Source organism: Bactrocera tryoni, chromosome 1 (genome assembly GCF_016617805.1).
Source record: "Bactrocera tryoni isolate S06 chromosome 1, CSIRO_BtryS06_freeze2, whole genome shotgun sequence".
Lineage (NCBI taxonomy): Eukaryota > Metazoa > Arthropoda > Insecta > Diptera > Tephritidae > Bactrocera > Bactrocera tryoni.
Genome location: NC_052499.1, coordinates 63,388,463 through 63,411,855, shown reverse-complemented (window position 1 = coordinate 63,411,855; position 23,393 = coordinate 63,388,463). Strand labels below are relative to the sequence as shown.

At 37.6% G+C, this 23,393-nt stretch overlaps 2 protein-coding genes and 1 long non-coding RNA gene across 5 annotated transcripts; 1 reads left to right on the top strand and 2 right to left on the bottom strand.

Moving 5' to 3' along the window:
• Nucleotides 1-934: 934 nt before the first annotated feature.
• Nucleotides 935-7,405, bottom strand: LOC120766194. Its single transcript, XR_005704583.1, has 3 exons — nucleotides 7,319-7,405; nucleotides 6,861-7,183; nucleotides 935-1,255 (listed from the first exon to the last, which is right to left on the bottom strand). It is a non-coding gene; the product is annotated as an uncharacterized LOC120766194 (long non-coding RNA).
• On the top strand, nucleotides 4,597-10,108 carry LOC120782887. Of its 2 annotated transcripts, none has more exons than XM_040091510.1 (5): nucleotides 4,597-4,770; nucleotides 7,262-7,650; nucleotides 7,730-7,939; nucleotides 8,004-8,153; nucleotides 9,701-10,108. In XM_040091510.1, the coding sequence occupies exons 2-5, from the start codon at nucleotides 7,270-7,272 to the stop codon at nucleotides 9,917-9,919; spliced, it is 960 nt and encodes a 319-aa protein (XP_039947444.1). In that variant the 5' UTR covers nucleotides 4,597-4,770; nucleotides 7,262-7,269; the 3' UTR covers nucleotides 9,920-10,108. The 2 variants fall into 2 exon arrangements, with proteins under 2 accessions (XP_039947444.1, XP_039971373.1); XM_040115439.1 differs by having other exon boundaries at nucleotides 7,229-7,650.
• LOC120782872 (head-specific guanylate cyclase) lies at nucleotides 9,984-21,210 on the bottom strand. Of its 2 annotated transcripts, XM_040115419.1 has the most exons (9): nucleotides 21,084-21,210; nucleotides 18,931-19,268; nucleotides 17,012-17,085; nucleotides 16,696-16,936; nucleotides 15,734-16,118; nucleotides 15,471-15,655; nucleotides 12,656-13,271; nucleotides 10,534-10,702; nucleotides 10,272-10,467 (listed from the first exon to the last, which is right to left on the bottom strand). In XM_040115419.1, exons 2-9 carry the CDS (start codon nucleotides 19,093-19,095, stop codon nucleotides 10,272-10,274), a joined length of 2,031 nt encoding a protein of 676 aa, XP_039971353.1. In that variant the 5' UTR covers nucleotides 19,096-19,268; nucleotides 21,084-21,210. The 2 variants fall into 2 exon arrangements, with proteins under 2 accessions (XP_039971361.1, XP_039971353.1); XM_040115427.1 differs by lacking the exon at nucleotides 21,084-21,210 and having other exon boundaries at nucleotides 9,984-10,467; nucleotides 18,931-19,095.
• Nucleotides 21,211-23,393: the final 2,183 nt, after the last annotated feature.

Here is a 23,393-nt window from a genome sequence, read left to right as displayed (position 1 = left end):
AAATTTGCGTTTACGATATTGTTACTTACACTCAATTCACATCTAAAGTCAATTGTACTGTCCTACCCTCCCTATGTAATAAATCAAGAACAGGCTGTCTTCTATCCATCAAACTCGGAGCAGAACTATTCGTCCAAGGGCTGTCATCTTGCCAATATTTCTCAAAATTATTAGGAACTTATTATTTAATTTTCCTGCTCTAGACATTTTCTGCAGTCAGTGGCGTAGCTACAACTTGGGGCGCCCGGGGCCAAGGATGTTCTGCCGCCCCCCCTTTATCTACCTACCTACAAGTTTCATGAGGTGGTTCGAACAAAAGTGAATTTTTACAAAATATCTTCGATATTAAATATATAAAATTTAGTAACTAGAAGCCACGCAAATTCTGAAGTTCCAAAATTCTCACAATACGTTTTTTGAGGAAATTGATAGGAAATTTACAAGACATCTTATTAAAAGCCATATAAAAACCCATTTTCGCCCTATATCTTGTACACTTTTGACACAATTTTCAGGAATTTTTGCCCGAATTGGAGTTTTTAAATACCATTTTTGAAAATTTGGAGAAATAAAAGTATTTGTTACAAACAAAGCATAGGGTAACTGTGAGAGTGACTCGTCGTTAGACAAAGCTAGAAAAGTGCATCTTTAAGTTCTATCACTATTTTTAAGAAAGATATAAGGCAAATTCAAAGACTGAAGAGTATTCGAGTAAAAATTAATATTTTTCAATGTTATTCAGATTATTACATTGTGAGTGTACAACTCTTTATCTTTTATAATAAATTTTGTAAAAAAATGTGTTGCAGTATTTTTCTGAATATTATAAAACAGCGAAGATCGTTTTGCCGCCCCCAAGACGTTGCGAACGGGGCGACGGTCCGTGTTTGCCCAAATGCCATTATCCACCGAGCTATGCCCGAAGGTTCTATATGTAAATTTGTTTACTGCCAGTAGTCGTACCGACGATGCTGCTAAGCAGTTTTCAGTGAAGAGGTCTCTAGGTGGCAGGTTAAGTACCAGTTCTTCAATCTCCTGTTATGCACAGAGAAGCGAGCCTCTGTACCCTTTCCATTGGCTTCTGGTAAGTGGATATCCGTACGGCTTCTACAGCAATTTTCTGTCCAAGACTACCCCAAAGTACTTGGTGCGGTCCTTGAGAGAGTGTTGCGCCCCATTTATCGAAGGGAACCTCCATAGAGGAATTTTGTGCTTTCTTTTCTGCATTAAGGAATATACATCTTTTTCAACGACCCTGTAAATATTATCAGCTGGAGCATCAGTCAAGTTACTGAGGTGAGTTAAAGTAAATAATAACAAATATTAAAATAAATTGTAGCAACATATGTATATAAATATTTTTTCGTTTTTATATATGTACTAATCATTATGAGACTAGGAAAATTTTTCAGAAATAACTGTTTCTGTTGGTTTGCGATGTTGAAGCAAAATAGTGATTATCAAACAGAGATTAAACTGTTGTTAGCTTTATAATTATTACACCTTTACCACCTATGCCTGAATTATAACCACAATAAATATATATATTTCTGCAAAAACAAAAAACAACCTAAGAAACTAAATAGAATGTTATCAATCTTCTCTGACGTTTATGTGTTTACATTATACATATATACATTTCTAAGTAATCACTGAGTTCGGATGACGTTTAATAAATTGCTCACTAATGACTTAATTATTATCAATTAATAATGAGTGATAAAACAAGAATTCCCTGTTCGAAAAAATTATAAGATTCATGGAAGTCTTAAATCTTAAATAATTTAACTTATTACACCGAATTTAGAATTTAGTACTTCATGTACTCGGCTCGAATTCAATTCCGTCAAGGGCTGTACTTCCTGCGATAGAAGCCTAAAATCAACCATAAACGTATCATGTGCTGTCTATAGCATATCTGAACTCATATTTGAGTTCTGTTCGACAGTTCAGTTATAATTTCAGCCACCGCACAGTCACTGAATGAACTTTGAATGACATTAAAATTCTAAATTTCTCATGAGACCTTAAAAAATCTAAGTTTCTCATGAGATCAGGCCAACAGCTTCTACTTAGCACTATTCCTTCCTTATTATACACCCACTTTCCCACCATGAAATTGGTGTCATCTGTTATCAGTGTCGATAAAATATGCCGACAACCAATCCAAAGTGTACGTCGCTGCAACCTAATGTTGTGACATAATGATAAGGACCTAAGACAAAAAGGAACTCCTTCACTAAATCTTTTGCGGTGAATAATGTCTTAGGATTTCAGAGGCCACTCATAGCAGTTACAGTAGAACCCTATATGAAAGTTGTCCTGTGTGTGCTTTTTGCATTTTTCTTCAAACTTTTTTCCTATACATACATACCTCATGCCGAAGTAGATTAATTCGACTGAGAAAGCTAATGTGATTGAACCTACTTAGCATACTATTCGCAATACCATCATTCAACTTGAGACAATGCATTCTTTATTGGATATAATAATATAAAACAAGAAAAAACGTTAACTTCGGTTGCACCGAAGCTAAATACCCTTCACAGGTGCATTTCTGTTAGTAACTATGTGTTCAGTTTGTATGGCAGCTATATGCTATAGTTAACCGATCTGAACAATTTCTTCGGAGATTACATTGTTGCTTTAGAAAATAATCTCTACCAAATTTCGTGAATATATCTTGTCAAATGTGAAAGTTGTCCATACAAGAACTTCATTCCGATCGTTCAGTTTGTATGGCAGCTATATGCTATAGTTAACTGATCTGAACAATTTCTTCGGAGATTACTCTGTTGTCTTAGAAAATAATCTATACCAAATTTTGTGAATATATCTTGTCAAATGTGAAAGTTGTCCATACAATAACTTGATTCCGATCGTTCAGTTTGTATGGCAGCTATATGCTATAGTTAACCGAACTGATCAGTTTCTTCGGAGATAACATTGTTACTTTAGAAAATAATATATACCGAATTTCGTGAATATATCTTGTCAAATGTGAAAGTTTTCCATACAAGAGCTTGATTCCGATCGTTCAGTTTGTATGGCAGCTATATGCTATAGTTAACCGATCTGAACAATTTCTTCGGAGATTACATTGTTGCCTTTGAAAATAACATATATCAAATTTCGTGAAAGTTTTCCATACAAACATTTGATTCCGATCGTTCAGTTTGTATGGCAGCTATATGTTATAGTGGTCCGATATCGGCCGTTGAGCAGCTTCTTGAAGAGAAAATGACGTTTGCAAAATTTCAAAACGATATCTGAAAAACTGAGAGACTAGTTCGTATATATACAGACAGACGGACAGACAGACAGACGGACATGGGTAAATCGACTCAGCTCGACATACTGATCATTTATATATATACTTTATAGGGTCTCCGACGATTCCTTCTGGGTGTTACAAACTTCGTGACAAACTTAATATACCCTGTTCAGGGTATAAAAATTGCAGCTGTAGCTGAGAGTGTACATGAAGACCGTGGAGAGTCGATTCGGCGGCGTTCGCACCAACTTGGACTGACATATAAAACGACTTTTCACATTTTACGTCGAGATCTGAAATTGAAAGCGTACAAAACAAAATTCCAATAATTTCTGGCTCAATGGGTATATGAACAAACGAAATTGCCGCATATGGGTCGAAGAACAACCTGAAGAAATTCAAGAGTTGCCATTTCATCCAGAAAAAAACAACGGTTTGGTCTGGTTTGATGGAATCATCGGTCCATATTTCATCAAAATTAATACCGGTGAAAACATAACTGTCATGGCGCCCGTTATCCCGCCATGATAACCGACTATTTGATGCCTGACATTGAAGCTCGTGATTTTCGGTGACATTTTTGGCAACAAGACGGCGCCACCTTCCCTATTTCGTATCAATCAATGGATTTATTGAGAGAAGACTTCGGTGAGCAGATAATCACGTTTGGGCCGGTCGATTGATCACCAAAATCGTAAGATCTCATACCGTTAGACTTTATCCGGTGAGAATATGTTAAGTCTAAAGTCTAGCGTACAATTCCGTTTCGATTCAGACCCTGGAACAAAACATCACGCATTTCATTCGTCAGTTAGCACTCGAAATGCTCAGACGAGTCATCGAAAATTGGACTCAACGGATAGGCCATCTGAGACATAAGTAGACCTACCTATTTTAAAAACGATTATTGCGATATAGGTTCCAATGTTTCGAATACACTGGTTCCGCTTGTTTGGACACCATTCTTTATACGATGGTATACTTACGTCCACTTTTCCTAGGTTCCTACAATTTGGTCATCTAATCTTCAACTGCGTTTGAATTAAGCTCTATCTTACTAGTTGGTATTATTGAATAACCGGTTATTTAATGCCATGTTTTTATGTCTGACTTGAAACAAGTTCTAATTACTCAACGCTTGTGTTTATTCATTACGCACAGTGCTCCCTTGAAAAATATAAACATAAAACACATTTTGTTTTGTTGACAATAAACTACACGTTATTGTTATCTTTGTTATCTTAAAATATATTTTTTATGAAATGCAGAGACAATTCTAAAATTCATTCAAAGTTTCAGTTATAAGTTAGCTGTGACTGTGAAATCATTATTTTGCGAAAAATTCTGTTTAGGAAAAAAATCATTTCAAGAACTAATACATTCAAAGTGTTCTAATAAATTCAGAAATTATTCGTATTGTTATTTAAAAATCGGTAAAAAAAAGAGTTACGTTAAGTCATTTGCGGAGCCAAAAATAAGCCCAGCCCAGCTCTCAAGTAAACCGTCCACTTTTTTACTCAAACACAAATTGAATCTATAGTACTTGTATATTCACGAGGTTCCAGTTTGACTCGAGAATTGACACAAATTACTATAAAAATAACGGCCTCGGCCGCCATTGAGTTTCACATAAAGAAAACTGCGTATTACAAAGGAACGTGTTACTCCTTTGTATAAAAATGTGATATATAAGCAAACACGACCATTAACTTCCATAATGGCTAAATTATGGTACCGTTACAATCAATAACCTAAATCTTCTTCGTCTTTAATGGCGTAGACACCACTTACGCGGTTATAGCAGAGTTAAGAACAGCGCGCCAGTCGTTTCTTTTTTTTTAGCAATTTGGCGCCAGTTCGAGATACCAAGTGCAGCCAGGTCCTTCTCCATCTGATCTCTCCAATGGAGTGAAGGTCTTCTTCTTCCTCTGCTTCCTCCGGAGGGTATTGCATAGGTCACTTTCAGAGCTGGAGTGTTTTCATTCATACGGACGACATGACCTAGCCAACGCAGTCGTTGTCTCTTAATTCGCTGAACTAAGGCAATATCATCGTATAACTCGTACAGCTCATCGTTCCATCGAATGCGATATTGGCCAGTGCCAAACCGCAAAGGACCATAAGTCTTCCGCGGAACCTAACCTAAATAATTCTCTATTTTAACTAGATCATTTTATACTTGGTAGTGATACATTTCTGATTGATTCATCGTACTGATTCTTGTTCGTAGAATGTTTCATAGTTCGATATAACATTGAGAAATTTGCTATTTGGCGTAGTGAGGTGGTCTCTGGTACTACACTTGCGTGCAACTAATTAACAATGACGCGCTCCGTAAATATTAGATCTTCGAATTTTGGGCTAAGGAACCAAAAAAAGAAAACCTCACCAGACATAGAAAGCGATTGAGAGAAGTAGGACTATGTGAAGTGATTTCCCAGAAAAAGTCGCTATTTTCGGATCGAAAACTCGATTGAAGTTCACTAAAAATACCGCCACTGGACAACAATTGAATGGAAAAAAGGAATTGTTTTCTGACGAAACATGTATCAGAACAACAACGATCCGAAATAGGGTACACAGCTAAGAAATGGTTTCGCTTTTGACTGGTTTTCTTGCAGTCCAAACCTTAAGCAAATCAATAACCTCACCTGAAAAAAGGTACAGCAATAAATAAAATTTTTGACAAATTGTACGAAATATCGAAAAAATAGTGAGAAGCGATTCCATAAGAAATATGGCAAAGATTAGTGGGGTCAAAGCAACGCAGATGTCAAGAGGTAATCGATAGAAATGATTTTGTTACAAGATATTGCAATGGGGTATAGTTATGCTTTTGGGTAAGCAGTACAGTTGTAGCCAGTACGACATATTCGGTTTAAGGTTTCGCTGAAGTCTAATTGCAGCTTCGCCGTTCTTGAAACAAGCGGCTCGCTATTAAAATGTCTATAAAGCTTTATACTACCTAGCTAGGTAGTGCGCTGGGCTTGGGACCTGCCACGTAAAAGCCACTCATAATGAAAAAGAAACAACCGCCTTGTACGAAAGACCCCGCATTTGATATACGGGAACATTGACATAGTTAAGCGAATAAGGAGAGAACACTCCAGCTTTGAAGGTTTTCGATTCAGCAGCCGCTGAATGATCAGATGGAGAAGGATCTGGCTGCTGGCATGTTATTTCGAATTGGTGCCCAATAGCAAAAAAAGAAACGACTAGCGTGCAGTGTATACGCCAGTAGAAGAGACGAAAAAGAAGTTTCTATTGAACTGTTTTTCAAGATGAGCTAATCTGCAACTATTGGTTTAAATATATCCTTACTTTTCTTGTAAGTATGGCGAAGTTTCAAAATCGAAGAGAAAATAATTAGTTGCACGCAACTGTACATGGCTCCAAGAATTTGAGAAACTTACTATACGATACATCTGGTGCTATATTGCAGTAAGACGAATCGGTTCAAAGAAATTGTATTCGTAAAACTCGGCTTTATTTTTCCTTATAGTTGCTATTAGAAGCGATAAAGCGTTTATAACGGTCATCCAACTTTTTGAGACCGTTTTTTTTTTTATTTTTCATTTCAAAATACCTCTTAGTCTTGAAGTTACTCCCTCATTGTCGATAGAACTCTTTCCAGCGGAGTGTAGTGACTTTCCGTTTTTCGAGATATTGGAAGAAAAGTAATCCCTTCACACGAAATTATTGGAGTCATAGTACTTCTAGCTGACTGATTTTCATTCCTCTCTTTCATATATCTTTTTTTGTTAACACCAAAATTTACGATCCATTTGTCCAACGAATTATGAACTATGAAACACATAGCTTTTATCAATCAGTTATCAACAGATTCTACAAGCTCACTTAAGAAAAAGGTAGTTTTTCAGGCCCCATACATATGTACATACGTCAACTCTGAAATATAAAAAAAAATATTCTGAAGTTTTCCAATTTTAACAGACACAAAAGTGAAATCTCCACTTCTATCTTCAGTCGCTTAAATGAACGCGTTAATTTTCTTTTGCCTTTCGGATATTTTTTTACACCTACCCAATTCCGCTTTGGCGTTCTACACGAACACTGAGAACTCCAACAGCACAGCTCTGAGCGGCATACAAGTGGATTATGTGAATGCTAATATATCGAAGGAAGCTGAAAGTGAAGTATTCAGTGACGCTGAAGATCCGAGCGTCTTTCCGGGCCTAATGCCAGAGGTTGTACGTTATGCAAAGCATCGCTGCAGCCGCGATCTGCCAAGAGCGAATGTCAATTGGGGAGTGCAAATTTTCAGTAACGAAGCGGAGGCACACGACACACATTGCTATGTAAAATGTTTTCTGCGTCGCGTGGGACTCATACGGCTTGACACGTTGGGTTGGGATGTAAGTATGTATGTACATATGTAGACTCTTGGCTTGGTAACTCATTTAATTATTCTTATTTATCTTCGTACTCTTGTAGTCGGACCGTTTGCTTGCGATGTTATGGAATTTACGTGGGCATCAAAACTTGTCCACGAATTGCTTAGATGCATTGTATAAGACAGGCGAAATGAATGGGAAATGTGAGCCATATTACGAAATGTGGATGAAGCTCCGTCAAGATTGTGAATTGGGTTTCAATTCCTTATTTTACTACGACGTGCAATTGGAGCAGTTGCCATTTGAAGAAGTAGGCGATGAGTTTCACCTTTATTATTTAAGTTTGTATATTTTTCTTTATGTATGATTCTTAGCCCTTACCTCTATATCGGGAACCTGGTGTTGAACCATATCGATTTTGTTCCGCTGTGTTAATGGAAGATACTGTGGACATGAAATCACCAGTATTTGCGCTTTGTATATATTCACAGTTACACTACATTGACAGTTATGGACGAATTGATGTAAGTTTTTCCGTTTTATAATATTCAAGCATACATAATATAGATTAGAGACCATAATTGGCGAAGAACAATTTTAAAATAGCACACGAGGGCTACCCGATAAGTATTTAACTAATAAAATGGCTTGATACATTTGATCCAGCGACGTTTCAATATATTTAACCAGACAGAAAATTAAGTTTTCTGGAGATCAATAAAGAAAGCTTCCGTGGCTGTCTCTTTTGGCTCAAATCTGGAGAATACGATACATAGGTCTGCAGTTCGTAGCTAAATTCTACAAATTTAGTGCGGTCGAGAGCGAGTGGCATTGCCTTTATATTATTTCTTCACCAAGTTGGATCGTTGCTTTTACAATTCGACCTCGATTCGCATTGGACATAGGCGCTCTTCAGATGTAGATCATACGAATTCCATAAAATGGTGGCTCTCACCTTTTCGGCTGATGAAAGATCGGCCTTCTTGGGAGCGCTTTCATCGGCTGGTACTCCACTCGGTCGACTATTTCTTGGTCTCTGTTGTGTTTCAGTGGATCCAATTTTTCTCGCCGGGCGAGACTCTTTGTTTAATCTTCTTTGGAATGAGTTTAAATACTACAAATTTGGTTGGAGTGAGAGCGGGGTGCATTGCCTTTGTAATATTTCCTCACCAAGTAGGATCGTAGTTTTTTTGCAATTCGACCTCGATTCGCATTGAACATAGGATCTCTTCAGTTGTAGAACACAAGAATTCCATTAAATGGCGTCTCTCAACTTTTCGGCCGATCCTTCGCTTTCTTGAAGCATATCCACCGGGTGGAAGTCCACTAGGTCGAATACTAATTGGTCTCTGATATGTATCAGTGGATTTAGTTTTCTTCGACGGCGAGACTTGATGTAGAATCATCTTCGGATTGTGCTTAAATTTTATACTTTTCTGTAAAGAGGTCTGACATGTCCGCTTGTTGTCCGTTGGGAGCAAACGCGACACCCATGTGGTATTTAGCGATGCTGCCTACTGTCTCATCTATTTCGGCAATCAAGTTAGCGTTCGGAAAATATAATGTGGAATTCCGTCACGTTATCTTCCATGAAAATTCGTTAAACCAAATTTTTATGGTCGCCATACAAGAAAAGGTGTCGCCGTTTACAGCACCCAAGCGTCTCTTGATTTCGCTTCGCAGTTTCTTTTCTAAGAACTCTTTCCATTTTCTTAGAATTCGCGGATACGCGCTATCAAAACAAAACGAGTCCAATTCGGCTGAAATTATGATAGTAGTCGTCCACTAAAATCTACCACACGAGGTGAGGTAAAGCAATTACCGAAATGTTCTCATAAGGAATTACATCAAAATGTGCCAACTCGAGCTGTGGCTCACACAGCCAGACAGACGGGTTGGCAGACATTCCAAATTCATTATCTATCATCACTCCGATCGTTTAGTTACAAATAAATCGCTCGACTATTTTAAAGTGTTACGAACTCATAACCGTTAATTGACTAGACTTTATTGTAATATATGTATGTTGAAAGGGTTTAATAGTGTCTTTCCTTTGCTTTCATTATTTTAGGCGTCGGAAATTATACACAGCTTTGCAGGATCGGCTCGTTTAACGGCACACAACGGGCGGGTTATAAGGAACTGCGCACATCTTGCTAATGCCTATTTCCTCCAGGGTAAAAATAGCGAGGAGATGGCACAACAGATGACAACTTGTCTGACGAAGAATATACCTGACGATTACTCATTTGTCCTCCAATATTGGAATCAAGTAATATGTGATTATTAAATAAAATAGTGAAATAACGGTTGCAGAAACTAATAGTCTTCAAAATAAAATATCGCATCCTCTATATGGTACTTGTTATTTGGGCTTTGGCCACTTATGCTTTATTGAGTTTTTGATTTGTTCCTTTAACAGCTCAAAATGGATTGTGCTTTATCGGCGATAATTATGAGCAAACAACAATAAATATAACATTGAAAGTTTCGGCTTTTGCTTACAGGGTGCGGCATTGTGTCGACACTTAGTTATGTGGCATGCCTCAATCGTCCTTATTCGTCAACTTTGCTTTTTTATTGGATATAATATCATTCTTTATCGTAAATATTGTTTCTTTTTGACTGTTTACTTTTTTTCTTTATTGCTCCGAAATGGACTTCAGCGCTTCGCTGATGTGCTCCACTAGGGGCGAATGCGCGCTTAGTGTTGGATGACGATAACCTTCAAGGAAGTAGCATGTCTTGTCGCCACTTGTATCCGGAAACTCTTTGGGCAAGCAGGAAGGATCTCGTGCTTTCAAGTCAAACTCGAAACCAGGATATTTGACCAGCCAGCTACGAGTATAAGGTAGAAAGCTTTTAGGTATTTCTTATGAGTGGTTCATATTAATTAAAACTTACTCCTTCGTTGTTGGGCTGACGTTTATTTTGCAAGCCTCGCTACCGGACTCAAACTTATTGGCTATGGTGACATTATGCCCGAAAAGGCAATAACGCGGCATTTTGCGACCAACGACTCCAGCCAATACTGTGCCGGTGTGCAGACCAATGCGCATCTGGATTTCTTGATCTGAAAATACAAACTTTATGAAAAGAAAGTCGCGGTACAGGGACGGTTGTCGATAGTTTGTGATTCAAATTTGGAAAAAGAACTTTCACTACCATCATAGCATTTTCATCTAGATGGCCATGCTACAAAGCAAAAACGGCGGATTTTAGGTTTGGAAATCTCCAATCGTATGCGGATGATACGGAATTCGGATAAGTGATCCGAATGCTTTTTTTTATATTACTAGAAAATATAGCAAGATGAAGCCATTCTTTGGGCACGTAAATTCAATTCATAAACATAGAAACAGATGATCTATTCTAAAATGAAGTTTTTGGGTTCACTAAGCTTGTTTGTTAAAATTGTAGTAGAACAGGGCCAAAATGTGAGTAAATTGCCGTATAAGGGACATATACTTATATTGGCATTGAAAGTTCAATTCTTTAAGAACATTGGCGGGACATGAATGACATGTCAATGGATACAATGGATAATAATGACCGGAAAGATCAAAGAAATCGTCGAAGTCGATGAATGCTTTCCGAAATGGCGGTCCCTATACTGCTTACTAAGCAGAACTGGCTGCGAACAGTTGAATGAATATTACTCTAGCTCCTGGTGGTCAATGTCCTAATAGAGAATCCAAGAACGAGGTTTTCAAGTGACAGCCTCCCCTTCCGACGTTGCTGATATGATAAAAGGAAAAATTTTACAAGTACGTACCGGCTACGAGTAACCTAAGAGTAGCTCGGCGTATCCAACTGAACGAATAGAAGTGTCAAGTCAAGTAAAACTGAAGTGGTTTATTTACCATGAAGTACAAAATCCCAGAGGTCCCTCTCCCCTTTTACAGAGTTTCGCGCCTTCAACTTCATGATAAGGTAAAATACTTGGGACTTATCCTTGATAGATAGCTTTCAGGGAGGCCAAATATTGCGGAGAGAGTAAAGAAGGCATCGGTTACCTTATATTGCTATAGATGAACTATAGGGTAACCATAGTCAAGCCAATAATGTTTCTAACGTATTCGTCTTGTGGATGGTGTCGAAAAGGCTACACTCGATATGAATATTGAACGCAACTCCGTAATCACCAATAATGGCGCTTAATGCCATTCTCCACAAAGCAGTTGTAGATATTTCCGGTAGGGCATTGTGGTGAAGACCGCTCTCAGAGAAGATGTAATAAGTATATGAAAGATTGCAAACGGAGTTCCCTGAAAATCTATTTATTCAATTGCATCCCTTAAATCTTGGACCGATGCGTTGTGGAGGTTATTCCTGGCGCCTATTTCTGCGCTCACATAAACACAAGGGTTATGTGAACTGGGAGAAGTTTCTGGGGAAGAGGCGCAATGTGCCTTTCCACGGATGGTTCGAAGCTTGAAGGGAAGGTTAGAGAAGAGTCTTTTGTAAGAAGCTCGCCCTCGAGCTTAGCTTTACTTTCACTGTACTGTAGTATTTTCCAGGCAGAAGTAGCCGTTCTTAAGATAGTGGACTTACTGCTCCGGAGTGTTGCCTCTTTCAGCGTGGTGAGCATTCACTCCTACTCAATACTCAAAATTAGTCGAGGGGTTTCTGTTCTCTTCTGAAATACGATCATCATCAAACTCGTTTGGGTGTCTGGTAACAGAGGAATCGCTGGAAACTGTACAGCCGATGAGCTAGCATAACGGTGCACCTCTACCCCACTCCATCAGAGTGGACCTCGCGAGCGCTTAGCAGACGTTGGTCGACGACTATTGAGCCTTGTGCCCAATTGGTGTTAGACAGAACAATTTTAAATGCAAACTAAGTTCTTTCTGTGTTATTTGAATCACATTCTAAAGATGAAGGTATTATAATACGATTATAGCTAAGGTCTGAAGACACCTAAAAAATTAAGTTGTCTCCAAACAGCTGCATATATGAAATTTTTTGTCATTAAAAATAATAAAATGCAAACCATATTAGTTAATAATTATTTTTTACTCACCATCATGGGTTATGTGCTTGGCACAAGCAACGATCATCTTCAATGCCATCCATGCTACCTTGTGAGCATCATAGATCGAAGCTCGGTGCAAACCACTAGCCACGCAATAAGCATCGCCAATTGTCTCCACTTTGTACACGTCGAAGAGATCACAGAACTCATCGAAATCTTTATACAAACTCTCTAGCATACTGATGACCATGAAGGGTGTAGCACGCGAACAAATACTGGTAAAACCAACAATGTCACTGAACAGTATTGTTACATCCGGATAGGTTTTGGCATCGATACTGGCACCCAACCATAAGCGTTCTGCTATCTCAGCTGGAAATATTAGATGCAATAGACTGACATTCTTTTTACGTTCTTTAGCCACGGCGGCATTGGCCTCTTCGATTGAGCTTTTCAATTTGTCCATGCGACGACGCAAACCATCCTGAGCACGTGCTTGTTCGCCGACCAAAATAACTTCGCGTGTAGCATCGTGTAGTGGAATATCCGATATGAAGAGTCCATTACATGTGAGACCATCCAAACCATCGAGAAATGGTGACCCCATGAAGAGTAACGAATTGGATTCAGGGCAATGTACCATTTGTCCTTTGATTTCCAAACCCTCGAATAGTGAAAATAATATTACTCGTACATTATTGAAAATTATTAAAAGTATTATGCTCGAAATAATATGTTTAGAAAAATATGATGCTTTATTCTTTACCATACAATTCCAAATTATTATTATTGTTACTTAAAGTGTTCTAACTCAGTAATTAATACGAGGCTTGCAGTTTACTTTAAATCTGGCTGAGGTTTTAGACCTTTATATTTTACTTCAAAAATATAACTAAATCAATATATAAATCATAAAACGTAAGACACAATTGATAGGTTATAAGAAAACTCTCATTGAAAAAATCGAAATCTCTCGAAGTTCATCGGAAGCAAGGAGTTTCTTCAAAGAGGAGACAGTAGTGTGAGGGAATTTATTCACGGTGGTATCACAATGGGTCTCCCAAAGGCCTAGGTGCGTAGTCAGATAGCCACTCTACCTACCTACGCCCAGAAGAAAACGTCGAGAAGCTAATAATAAATATATATAAATAATCAGCGTGGGGTGCTGAATAGTCATCATGCACGTCATTCCAATTTTATACTCGCGAAATAGTCCCTCAATATTTGATATATCAATCTGAAATTTTGCACACGTTTTTTTCTTCCAAGCGTCTTTTTCGGCTCAGCGCAAAGCTGTCTTACCCCCTCAAAACTAACACGACTGTGTTAACTGACGCTGAGAAATACCAAAACCCCCGTCAGGAGTGGAAAGGACCTCTCCGAGCCGTTCGATACCAAACGAGGTTTTAAACAAAGCTACAACATTTTCAATCTACTGCTATAGAAAATAAATTTAACTGCAGAGCTGAATAGAGAAGGTACAATCTTCTGTAAGAGTGTATAGCTGTTAGCGTACGCCAATGATATTGATATCATTGGCCTCAACAACCGCGCCATTGGTTCTGTTTACTCCAGACTGGATAAACAACCGAGGCAAATGCGTCTGGTAGTAAACGAGGACAAGACGGAATATCTTCTGTCATCGCACTCTCGACTTGGCTCCTACGTCACTGTTAGCAGTCATAATTTCGAAGTCGTCTCTAGGTACTAGCATTAACATCAACAAAAACGTCATCATCGAAATCGAACGCAGAATAACTCTTGCCAACAGGTGCGGCTTTGAACGGAGTAGATAATTGAGAACTTAAGTTCCATCTCGACGAACAAAGGTCACACTCTACAAGTCGTTCAAAAGTCCCCGTCCTGCTATATGGTGCAGAGGCATGGATGATGACAACATGTCTGTCTTGAGTCGGAGTAATGAATGTTGGACAGTACGATGAGCTGTCCGAGATAAACGACGACATTGACATAGTTCAGCGAATTAAGAGACAGCGACTTTGGTGGCTAGGTCATGTCGTCCGAATGCATGAAAACACTTCAGCTCTGAGAGTGTTCGACGCAGTTCCCACAAGGGAAGCAGAGAAAGACCAGGCGGAGAATAACCTGGATACACTTGGAGGCTCCAGTTATGGACACCAATAAAGAGAAGTATAACTGTCATACAAATTTGTCGTTCAAAATCAATTTCTTATAAGGTAAAATTTTCCATTCGATAAGAGATTTGGACGAGATTATTATTAAAAATATCGCTAAAATAGCCGAATAAATGATTTAGCTCGGACCACTATGCCATACAAACTAACCGATCCAAATCAAGGAAAGCCATTTTTTTATTTGAAACACGACACGAAATGACACGAAATTTGTCATGGAGACCAGACCAATGTTACCATCTAGGAATATATCGTTCAGATCGACCAGCTACAAGTATATCTACCATTTATGACCGGTTCAACAATTTTCAATTCACGATCCGTTTAGGCTGCTTAAAATGTTAGTGCTTTTGTCCAAGATATCAGTGAATAAGGCGATCAACAAGACCGTTGGAATTTTCTATATTCAAGCGAAAATTCTCTAATTTAGTTGGTTATATAAATACCAAGATTTGTATTTTCGAAATACCAGCATTTTATGTTCGATGCAATAGATTTTTTCCAGTTGTAATGGCAAATTTTAGGGAAGGCATGCATGAGTCTGGACCTGGTTTTTTTCAGTTGTAATGGCAAATCTTAGGAAATGTTCTTTTCCTCTCACTTAATGACATTGCGGATGACAGCTTCACAAATAACCGAACGTTTTTACCGAACAACCCTTCGTTTTATTTCAAAATGTATATTTTCAAATGGTTTTTTTAACTCACCTTCGCCGGAAACTCACTGATGTTTGGTGGACTCTTTAAAGCAATCAAAAATGGTGTGTATGTACGACGAGCGATATCGCGGAATTTCATGGTCAAACCTTTGGGTCGTTTAAAGTCAAAGTAAGTGGTCGCCTGACAACCGTGATCGGTTATATGTGGCTTGTATAGTTTACTGAAACCGCGACCTAGAAATAACAAAGTATAAGTAAATTCCTATATATGTATATATATATTTATAGATCAGGTTACAAGTGAGGACTTACCCATTTGCAGCAATTCTAGTTTCTCATTCATAATGAAATGCCAGGGGAATGCCTTGCAAAAGGTGTTCGAATTCATCGCCAAATCGGCAGCTTTGCTCGAGTTATTCCGCTGCGCTGGCAAAACTGTTGGTTTAACCATCTCGACGCTACTGCGCTGCAACGGTACCGTTGAACCAGTGTACTCCTTGACCAACGAAAATAAATAGCGATAGCGACGCGAATCACCTTCGACCGGTTCTATTTTAATATTGACCTGCACATTGTATAGCATTCGGGTTAGAGCCTTCAATGAGCCGAGTAGCAGCCAAGCGATTACAGGACGTTCAGAGGTGAATATTAGCTCACCATCGCCTGCGCACACGAAACCGGTGTCGGTGACGTCTTCCTGAAAGAGTTATGTGGGTAATTAGTAAATTAATATTTTGCGTGTGCCACAGAGAAAAAACCGGTAAGTATATTGATGTCTTGTTGATAATAAATGTTTTTAAGAAACCAATTTGCAAGTTGGGACTGTTGGTGTATTGGTGTATCGCTGACCTTTTCATGTAGCAAACTCTTGCTAAAAATTTTTTTCCTAGTTCCTAGCGGAAAAGATATTTGGAAAGACTAGAATGTGTTGTCTTGACGTCAACTTCGGAAGAAATAAATCACCATCGTGAGTTTGGTTAGATTCACTTTGGCAGTTGGCCCTAGTTCGAGCTCAGAAGAATATTGTTCAGTATATTAACTCTAGTATGTAAGATTAAAATATATTTAAAACGGCTGAAAGGAATCATTTCAAGATAAAAATCGATTAATCCGCCGTCTGCCACTATTTTTGCATTCAACCTTGTCTGTAGAGGGATACCCATGGTATCGTATAGTTTTACGAGTTTTTGAATTCTACACAAACAGAAAATATTTTTAAGGAACCTTCAAGTCCTTGAATGATATACTAGCAAATGAAAATCAATTCCTCTTACCTCCTGCAGCTTTAGCACATCATAAACGCCATCTAGTGAGCCAAGGAACTCTTGCAGATCAGTGCCGAGGCAACGAAAGGCGCGCTCGATAATGCCAGTGCAACACGAAGTGATCAATTCCTCGCCGAGCAACACTAGAATTTCGCTAGCACTCGATTCGTCCATCTCCAGCAGTATATCCTGTATATCGGCCAAGTAATCATAGTTGGGTACACTTTTCAGTGTGTCCAAATCAATGCGTCTGAAAAGTAGAAAGCGTGGTAGATTGCTGTGACTAGCACAAATGTACCGTTACTTATGTTTTGCTTATACTAACAATTTGGAAATCTTCGGCCAACTTTGACTGTACTTGGCAATAAGCGACGTAACAGCGGTATTCAAATCAGAATTCTGTAAGAAAAGTATTTAAGAGATTAGACCACTGAAAATTTGAACTGTAGCTTCACAGTACAATATCTACTTTTTCAAATCTTCCAACATGTTGCTACAGAGTATAATAGTTTTGCAAATTTACTATAAGTACAGACTAGATACCAGGAGGTGAATTTTGATAATTTCTACATATCTTCTTTACGACCGAGCGCCAGCCGTTCTTCCCTTTTGATGTTGGCGCCAATTGGAGATTCTAAGTGCAGCCAGGTCCTTCTCCAACTGGTCTTTCCGACGGAGTGGAGGTCTACTTACATATGTCAATGTCGTCTTATATCTCGTACAGCTCATCGTTCGACGTTGCCAATGCGCAAAAGACCATAAATCTTCCGCAGAACTTTTCTCTCGAAAAATCCGAAGGCCGTCTCATCAGATGTTGTCATCATCCATGCTTCTGCACCATAGTTGGATTTCGAGGCTGTCATCGTTGTTGCTGTTAATACTGGTTCCAAGATAGACGAAATTATCAACGACTCCGAAGTTATTATAACAGTTACGTAGATGCGAAGTCGCGAACGCGACGACTGTTTGATTTATGACAGGAGATATTTCGTCTCGCCCCCGTTCACAACCAGATCCATTTACTTCGCTTCTGTACACTCTTGTAGAAGATTATACTTGCTTGATTAAGCTCTGCATCTCGAATCATTTTCTCCAGCGGTAGATTGAAAAAGTCACGCGATAGGGACTCGCCTTGTCTGAAACTTCATTTGGTATCGAACGACAAAGAGAGGTCTTTCCCGATCCTGACGGAGCTTCTGGTATTGCTTAACGTCAGTTTACATAGCAGTATTAGTTTTGCGGGGATACCAAATTCAGACATCGCCTTGTCAAAAGCAGTTTTTAAAACCACCAAGAGTTGGTGTGTATCGACCCGCTTTTCACGGGTTTTTTCCAAGGTTTGGCGTATGGTGAATATCTCGTCAGTTGTTGATTTTCCAGGCGAAAAGCCACATTTATAAAGTCCAAGCAGTTTGCTGACAGTGGATTTTAATCTTTCACACAGTACGCTCAATATAACCTAAAATGCGATGTTAAGGAGACTTATCCATGGTAGTTGGCGCAGATTGTGGGATCTCCCTTTTTTGTGGATTGGACAGAGCATACTTAAATTCCAATCGTCGGGCATGTTTTCGTCCGACCATATTCTAAAAAGAAGCTGATGCATGCTCCTTACCAGTTCTTTGCCGCCGTATTTAAATAGCTCGACCGGCAATCTGTCAGCGCCGACTGCTTTGTTGTTCTTTAGACGGGTAAGCGTTTCCTCCATAATTACATTATACTCTGGGCATACATCTCATATTTTCAGTAAAACAAAATTAACGTGTGTGTTATGTGTCCGCCAGTTTAGTTAAAATATATGTTAGACGCGGTCCGATAATGTTTTAGCGCCGCCATTTGTTAACGTTACTATCTCAATAAGTTAATACTTGGAATCGATTCTAATAATTTCAAAACTTATTTTCTCGTCTATAGGAATCAGTCAACATATCTTAAGCATGCATTCACTTGTTTGACATATCTAACCTCGTAACTATAACCAAAGACTCTTTCAGCTCTCTTTTTGAACTCTTTGAACCAACGTGCTTTTACGAGAGTTTATTATAATTGGAGAAAGAGTAAGGAGTACAAAAGTTTTAATACACCCTAGTAAAACTAATTAAGCACGTAAACGTTGACGACCCAAAGTAACTTTTATACTATTGCAATAATTATTGGTTAATAAATATCGGAACTTATCGTAATTACAAAGTAAACTTTCGAATTCTATATAGTATTGTATGGTGTGTTTATGTGTTCACTTACCGATGGCGCTGTGAGCAGCTGTATGGCCATTTGCAAATGTGTCAGTGTCAACGCATCGCCCGACTGCTCTTCATCCTCCAATTGCCAAGTGTTGTTGCTCGTTTCCGCACAAACCGATGGCTGACGCGCCAACGAGTCGCTGCGACGAAAAAAGGGGCAAGCCATTTTCAATGTCCTACAATGGAAATAGGTGCGTACTGCGCTGCTGTAGGCTTCAAGTTTGCGCGCCAATTATGTCTGTAGGTTTGTTGTGTTGCGTATACGCCACGCCGTACGCTGCCAAGTGTTATGACTAACCGCACACAAGTGAGCCGTTGTAAGGCTGCAACGACTTGACACTGAAATGTAAAATGAAAATTGTACACACACATATTATGTTAGTGTCTATTGCCGCTCATTTGGAAAGGGAAAGCAAAGCGGAAAAGCGCAAACAAAGACAAACACACAGAAAGTAAAAGTGCAAAAACAATAAATGACGGTACACATTGTAAGGCCACGGCGAAGGCAAACGGCGGGCGGTATGTCAGGCCACAGCGGCTTTGCGACACTTTGAAAGCCTCACAATCAATTTGTCATAGTGGATGGGCTTATGTGACTAAAGTGTGGCTAAGTTGTCGGCTCACCAAGTTCAATGTGCACTTAGGTCATTTTCCAGTGACAAAATGTGATTATTACTGTTTCAGTTGTTGTAATTTATGACATTTTTCTTTGCTTCTGCCAGCTGCAACAAATAAAAAACAGTAAAAGTATCTATTTGACTTGCAAACAACTGAAGGCTTTTCCTCATTGGCACGACACAGGGACAACTGAGACTGAATAGGTTCATTGTATATAGTATATGCACCCACCGACATTCACGCCTGCATTACAACATGGATAGCGGTTTAAAGCAACTTATTCGATTTTATAGAGTGAAAGGTGAACTGAATTTGATTTGACAGCCATAAATGTAGTTACGATCAGAATAATATCTAAATAATATTTTACCGTATTCAGGAATGCTTTTTTCTCTATTTTTACAGAACAATGCAAGCTTTTCGATGTCATCAATGCTTTATAGTAGTAAAGCTATATTGAAGGTATTAAGATATTTTTTTGAGAATATTTTCCTCCGATTACCATTCACTCCTGTATTATTTCACTATCTTTGCTATGGTCCATAACCGAAAAAATTATCTAATAACAAGTAAGGAAGGACTAAGTTCGGGTGCAACTGATGCAAGAATCAAAGCCAGCGAAACCAATCATATATGTAGATTAGAATCAGCCTGATGTTGGAAAATCCTGATATTAGTTATATAAGAAATTTCGACCAAAAGTCAACCATACGTGCGGGGGTCTAAATATACGGTACCTAGGTGCAACTTGAAATTCTCTGTTCAGACTATAAAACTGATAGTTCAGATTGAAACTTATTTCGAGTAAATTTATATTTTCCACTTTCGCTCCTTTAAATATACTTGTACATATACAATATTTGGAATAATTGGAAACAGTAGGAAAATGCATCAAGCCTACGGAAGCGACTTCAAACATGTTTTAGATATTGTTATTTGCCAATTATTGTTCCAGAATGTTTCGGAAAAAATAACAAAACTTGTCAGTAAACAAGAAAGATAGTTCACAGCACATTTATAACGGCAATTTCATAAGCTGAAGGGATGAGAAACCCTACGTATAATTCACAAACAAATACGCATAAAATATTTTTATACTTAAAACGTAACATTTTTGGTTCACAGTTCAAATGCTTAGCACATTTATTCCACGCCTTGCAATTTTCTTTGCTACAAAATTTATCGAACACAATAAAGCTCAATTGATCAGCTAAATAACCTCAACATCTTTATGGAAATAGCCCATAATTCAGAAATTACTGAACACTTTCCATTTACACACAATAAAGTGCACATTTCATAATTTATATGAATTTGCCATTGTTCTACACACCCAAACTATTTCTGTCGTGCCTCTCTTGACCTCGGGCCACAACACAAATCGGCCGCTAAGCCGATTTACTTTCTGTATCTCAAAATGAAAACTTGCAACGAATACACATTTTCGCTCGAAGTCTTGTAAGCGAGAATTTGGTATAAATTTTTAGCAATACAACGAGAAAATTTTCAAAAAATTTATTTTCGAAAGCCGCTTACCGAAAATGCAGCAGTTTCTTGCACTTTTTATATGAAGGCAATTCGGTGCTGCATCCGCACCCGTTGGTAATGGTGGCGTTATACTAGGTATGCGCTCACCGACAACTTGCTGTTTATTTGACGAAGGAGTAACTGCTACTGAAACGCTGGCCAACTCCTATTCGTATCCTGTTACTGTCTGGAGCTTTAAAGCACGCATTTGAAAGCTTTATGTGAACTTAAAATTTGCTTCGGCGCACAGGTCCTACTTCTCTCGTTATTTTATTCGCTCATGAGATTTACTTGTCTTTTAATTTTTGTAATTTACTTTAGCAGAAGTTGAATTTCTTAACGATAGCAGACCATTGAGAGTCCACATATCGCGAAATGATCGATATAGATTTTTATTGCCACAAAAAACAATGAATATCGGAAATATATTAAAAAAAATTCCAATAAGTTTTAAATGCATACTCTTACAGCTGCTTAAAAAAGTTAACTTCAACCTGCAAGACCAGTAAAAGCACTGCATAGGCTTTCTGCAATCCGAGTAATAACAGCTTTTCGCACCATATCAAGCGCAGTCCAAGCCAGCATGCCGTCTATTAACGCGAGACGAACTCGCGCAACTATACCAACCATCTCTAACTATAATAGTAATATCTAATTAGCGTAGCATATCCGCTTTGCTAGAAAGAATACAGGAAATTAATTTAAGTGACTGCCTAAATGTATGCAACTATTTCGCAATCAACCATCTTGCACTGGTCGTAAGATAATTTTAGTAGAACAGCGACTACTAAGTAAAGTACATATTATCTATAAATTCCAGTTCAAAAGTTTATATAACATATACAAAACAAAGATATGCTGAAAATGTATACACTATTAGCACTCCTTTTCAAATATTTTTAAGTACATAATATCAAATACTACAATTCATAACAAGTGATACTTATAAAAATGTTCCAAACATTAATCACACACACTATAATCGACAACGCAGCGCAACGATAGGAAACCAACAGGCTTTCGACTGTCATCGCCAACATAAATAAATGCGAATATGCAACAACAACAACAATAAATTACTTATCTGTTCTTTCGCTCTCTGTCCACCTAACGATAACAAATCAAACAAATCATAACAACCTGTTGCATATCAACGCAGCAAACTGTGTGTGTGCAGTATTGATAAAAAACAAAGAAGCAGAGCTTCGTGCCGATGCAAGTGATTTCGTGCAGCTTTCCCGACACACCACCCACCTATCGATTGTGTGTAAACAAAACAGAGCATCGGAGAGCAGTAACAGCTGTCAAAAGCTTTCACTTAGCAGCCGAGTGGAAATATTTCCGAATGCAATTTCATATATCCATAAACGTATAAAGGGTGGTTCAAAGGCAAGTTTCATGAAATTTTAAGAAGTTATTGCATATTTTTTAGGTTATTTTTGGTTTTTACAATTTCGTTATTTGAGAAAAAATTGCTTTAAATCTTAAAACGATAATGCTTAAAATTATAACTAATTCTAGTTGCTAATGGAACATTTTTATTTATTGTTGATAGAAATAAATCGATAGTTTGCAATAGTTGGAAAATAATCGATAATTTTAAATATTCTAATACAAACTAGTTGATCTTTAAGTATTTGTATATTTTGGAAATTTTTGTTAATTCGATAAAAAATAATCGATATTTTGTGCTTGTTGAAAAATAATTTTATTCAATTTTGATACTTTAATTAAAACTAGTTCCTGTTTAAATATTTCAATTTAATCGATTAAAAATAATCGATAGTTTGTAATAGTTGGAAAATAATAGATAATTTTAAACATTACAATTTAAAAAATTTTATTAACTCGATACAACATAATCGATATTATGTGGCTTTGAAAAATAATTAGATTTATTTTACTGTTTTCATTGAAATTAGTTGCTCTTTAAATATTTTAATTAAATCGATGGAGAATAATCGATATTTTTATTTTTTTTATTTTTATTTAAAGATTTTAATTTAGTCGATATAAAGTAATCGATATTTTGTGGTTGTTGGAAAATAATCGAAAATTTTGCAATGCTAATTAAAATAGTTGCTATTTTGAGATTTTAATTTAATCGATATAAAATAATCGATATTTCGTGATTGTTTAAGAGTTATCGATAATTCGAAATATTTTATTTTAGAGAAATTGTTATTTAAAAGTTTTATTTTTTTTTTAAATCTGTATCGTTCTTTCTACCGACATATTAAAAGACATAGCCATAATACCCTATAAAACAGGAAACCATCTTTCAATACTTTTTCAAGCAAAAACGAAATTATGAAATCA

Coding starts and splice junctions, on each gene's coding strand:
- LOC120782872 (XM_040115419.1), bottom strand. CDS start 19,095: ATGGCTTGCCCCTTTTTTCGTCGCAGCGACTCGTTGGCGCGTCAGCCA. Junction 17,086..18,930: donor AGCTGCTCACAGCGCCATCG/GTAAGTGAACAC, acceptor CTTTTCTTACAG/AATTCTGATTTGAATACCGC. Junction 10,703..12,655: donor CAAGCACATAACCCATGATG/GTGAGTAAAAAA, acceptor TTGTATTTTCAG/ATCAAGAAATCCAGATGCGC.
- LOC120782887 (XM_040091510.1), top strand. CDS start 7,270: ATGAACGCGTTAATTTTCTTTTGCCTTTCGGATATTTTTTTACACCTA. Junction 7,651..7,729: donor TTGACACGTTGGGTTGGGAT/GTAAGTATGTAT, acceptor GTACTCTTGTAG/TCGGACCGTTTGCTTGCGAT. Junction 8,154..9,700: donor ACAGTTATGGACGAATTGAT/GTAAGTTTTTCC, acceptor TCATTATTTTAG/GCGTCGGAAATTATACACAG.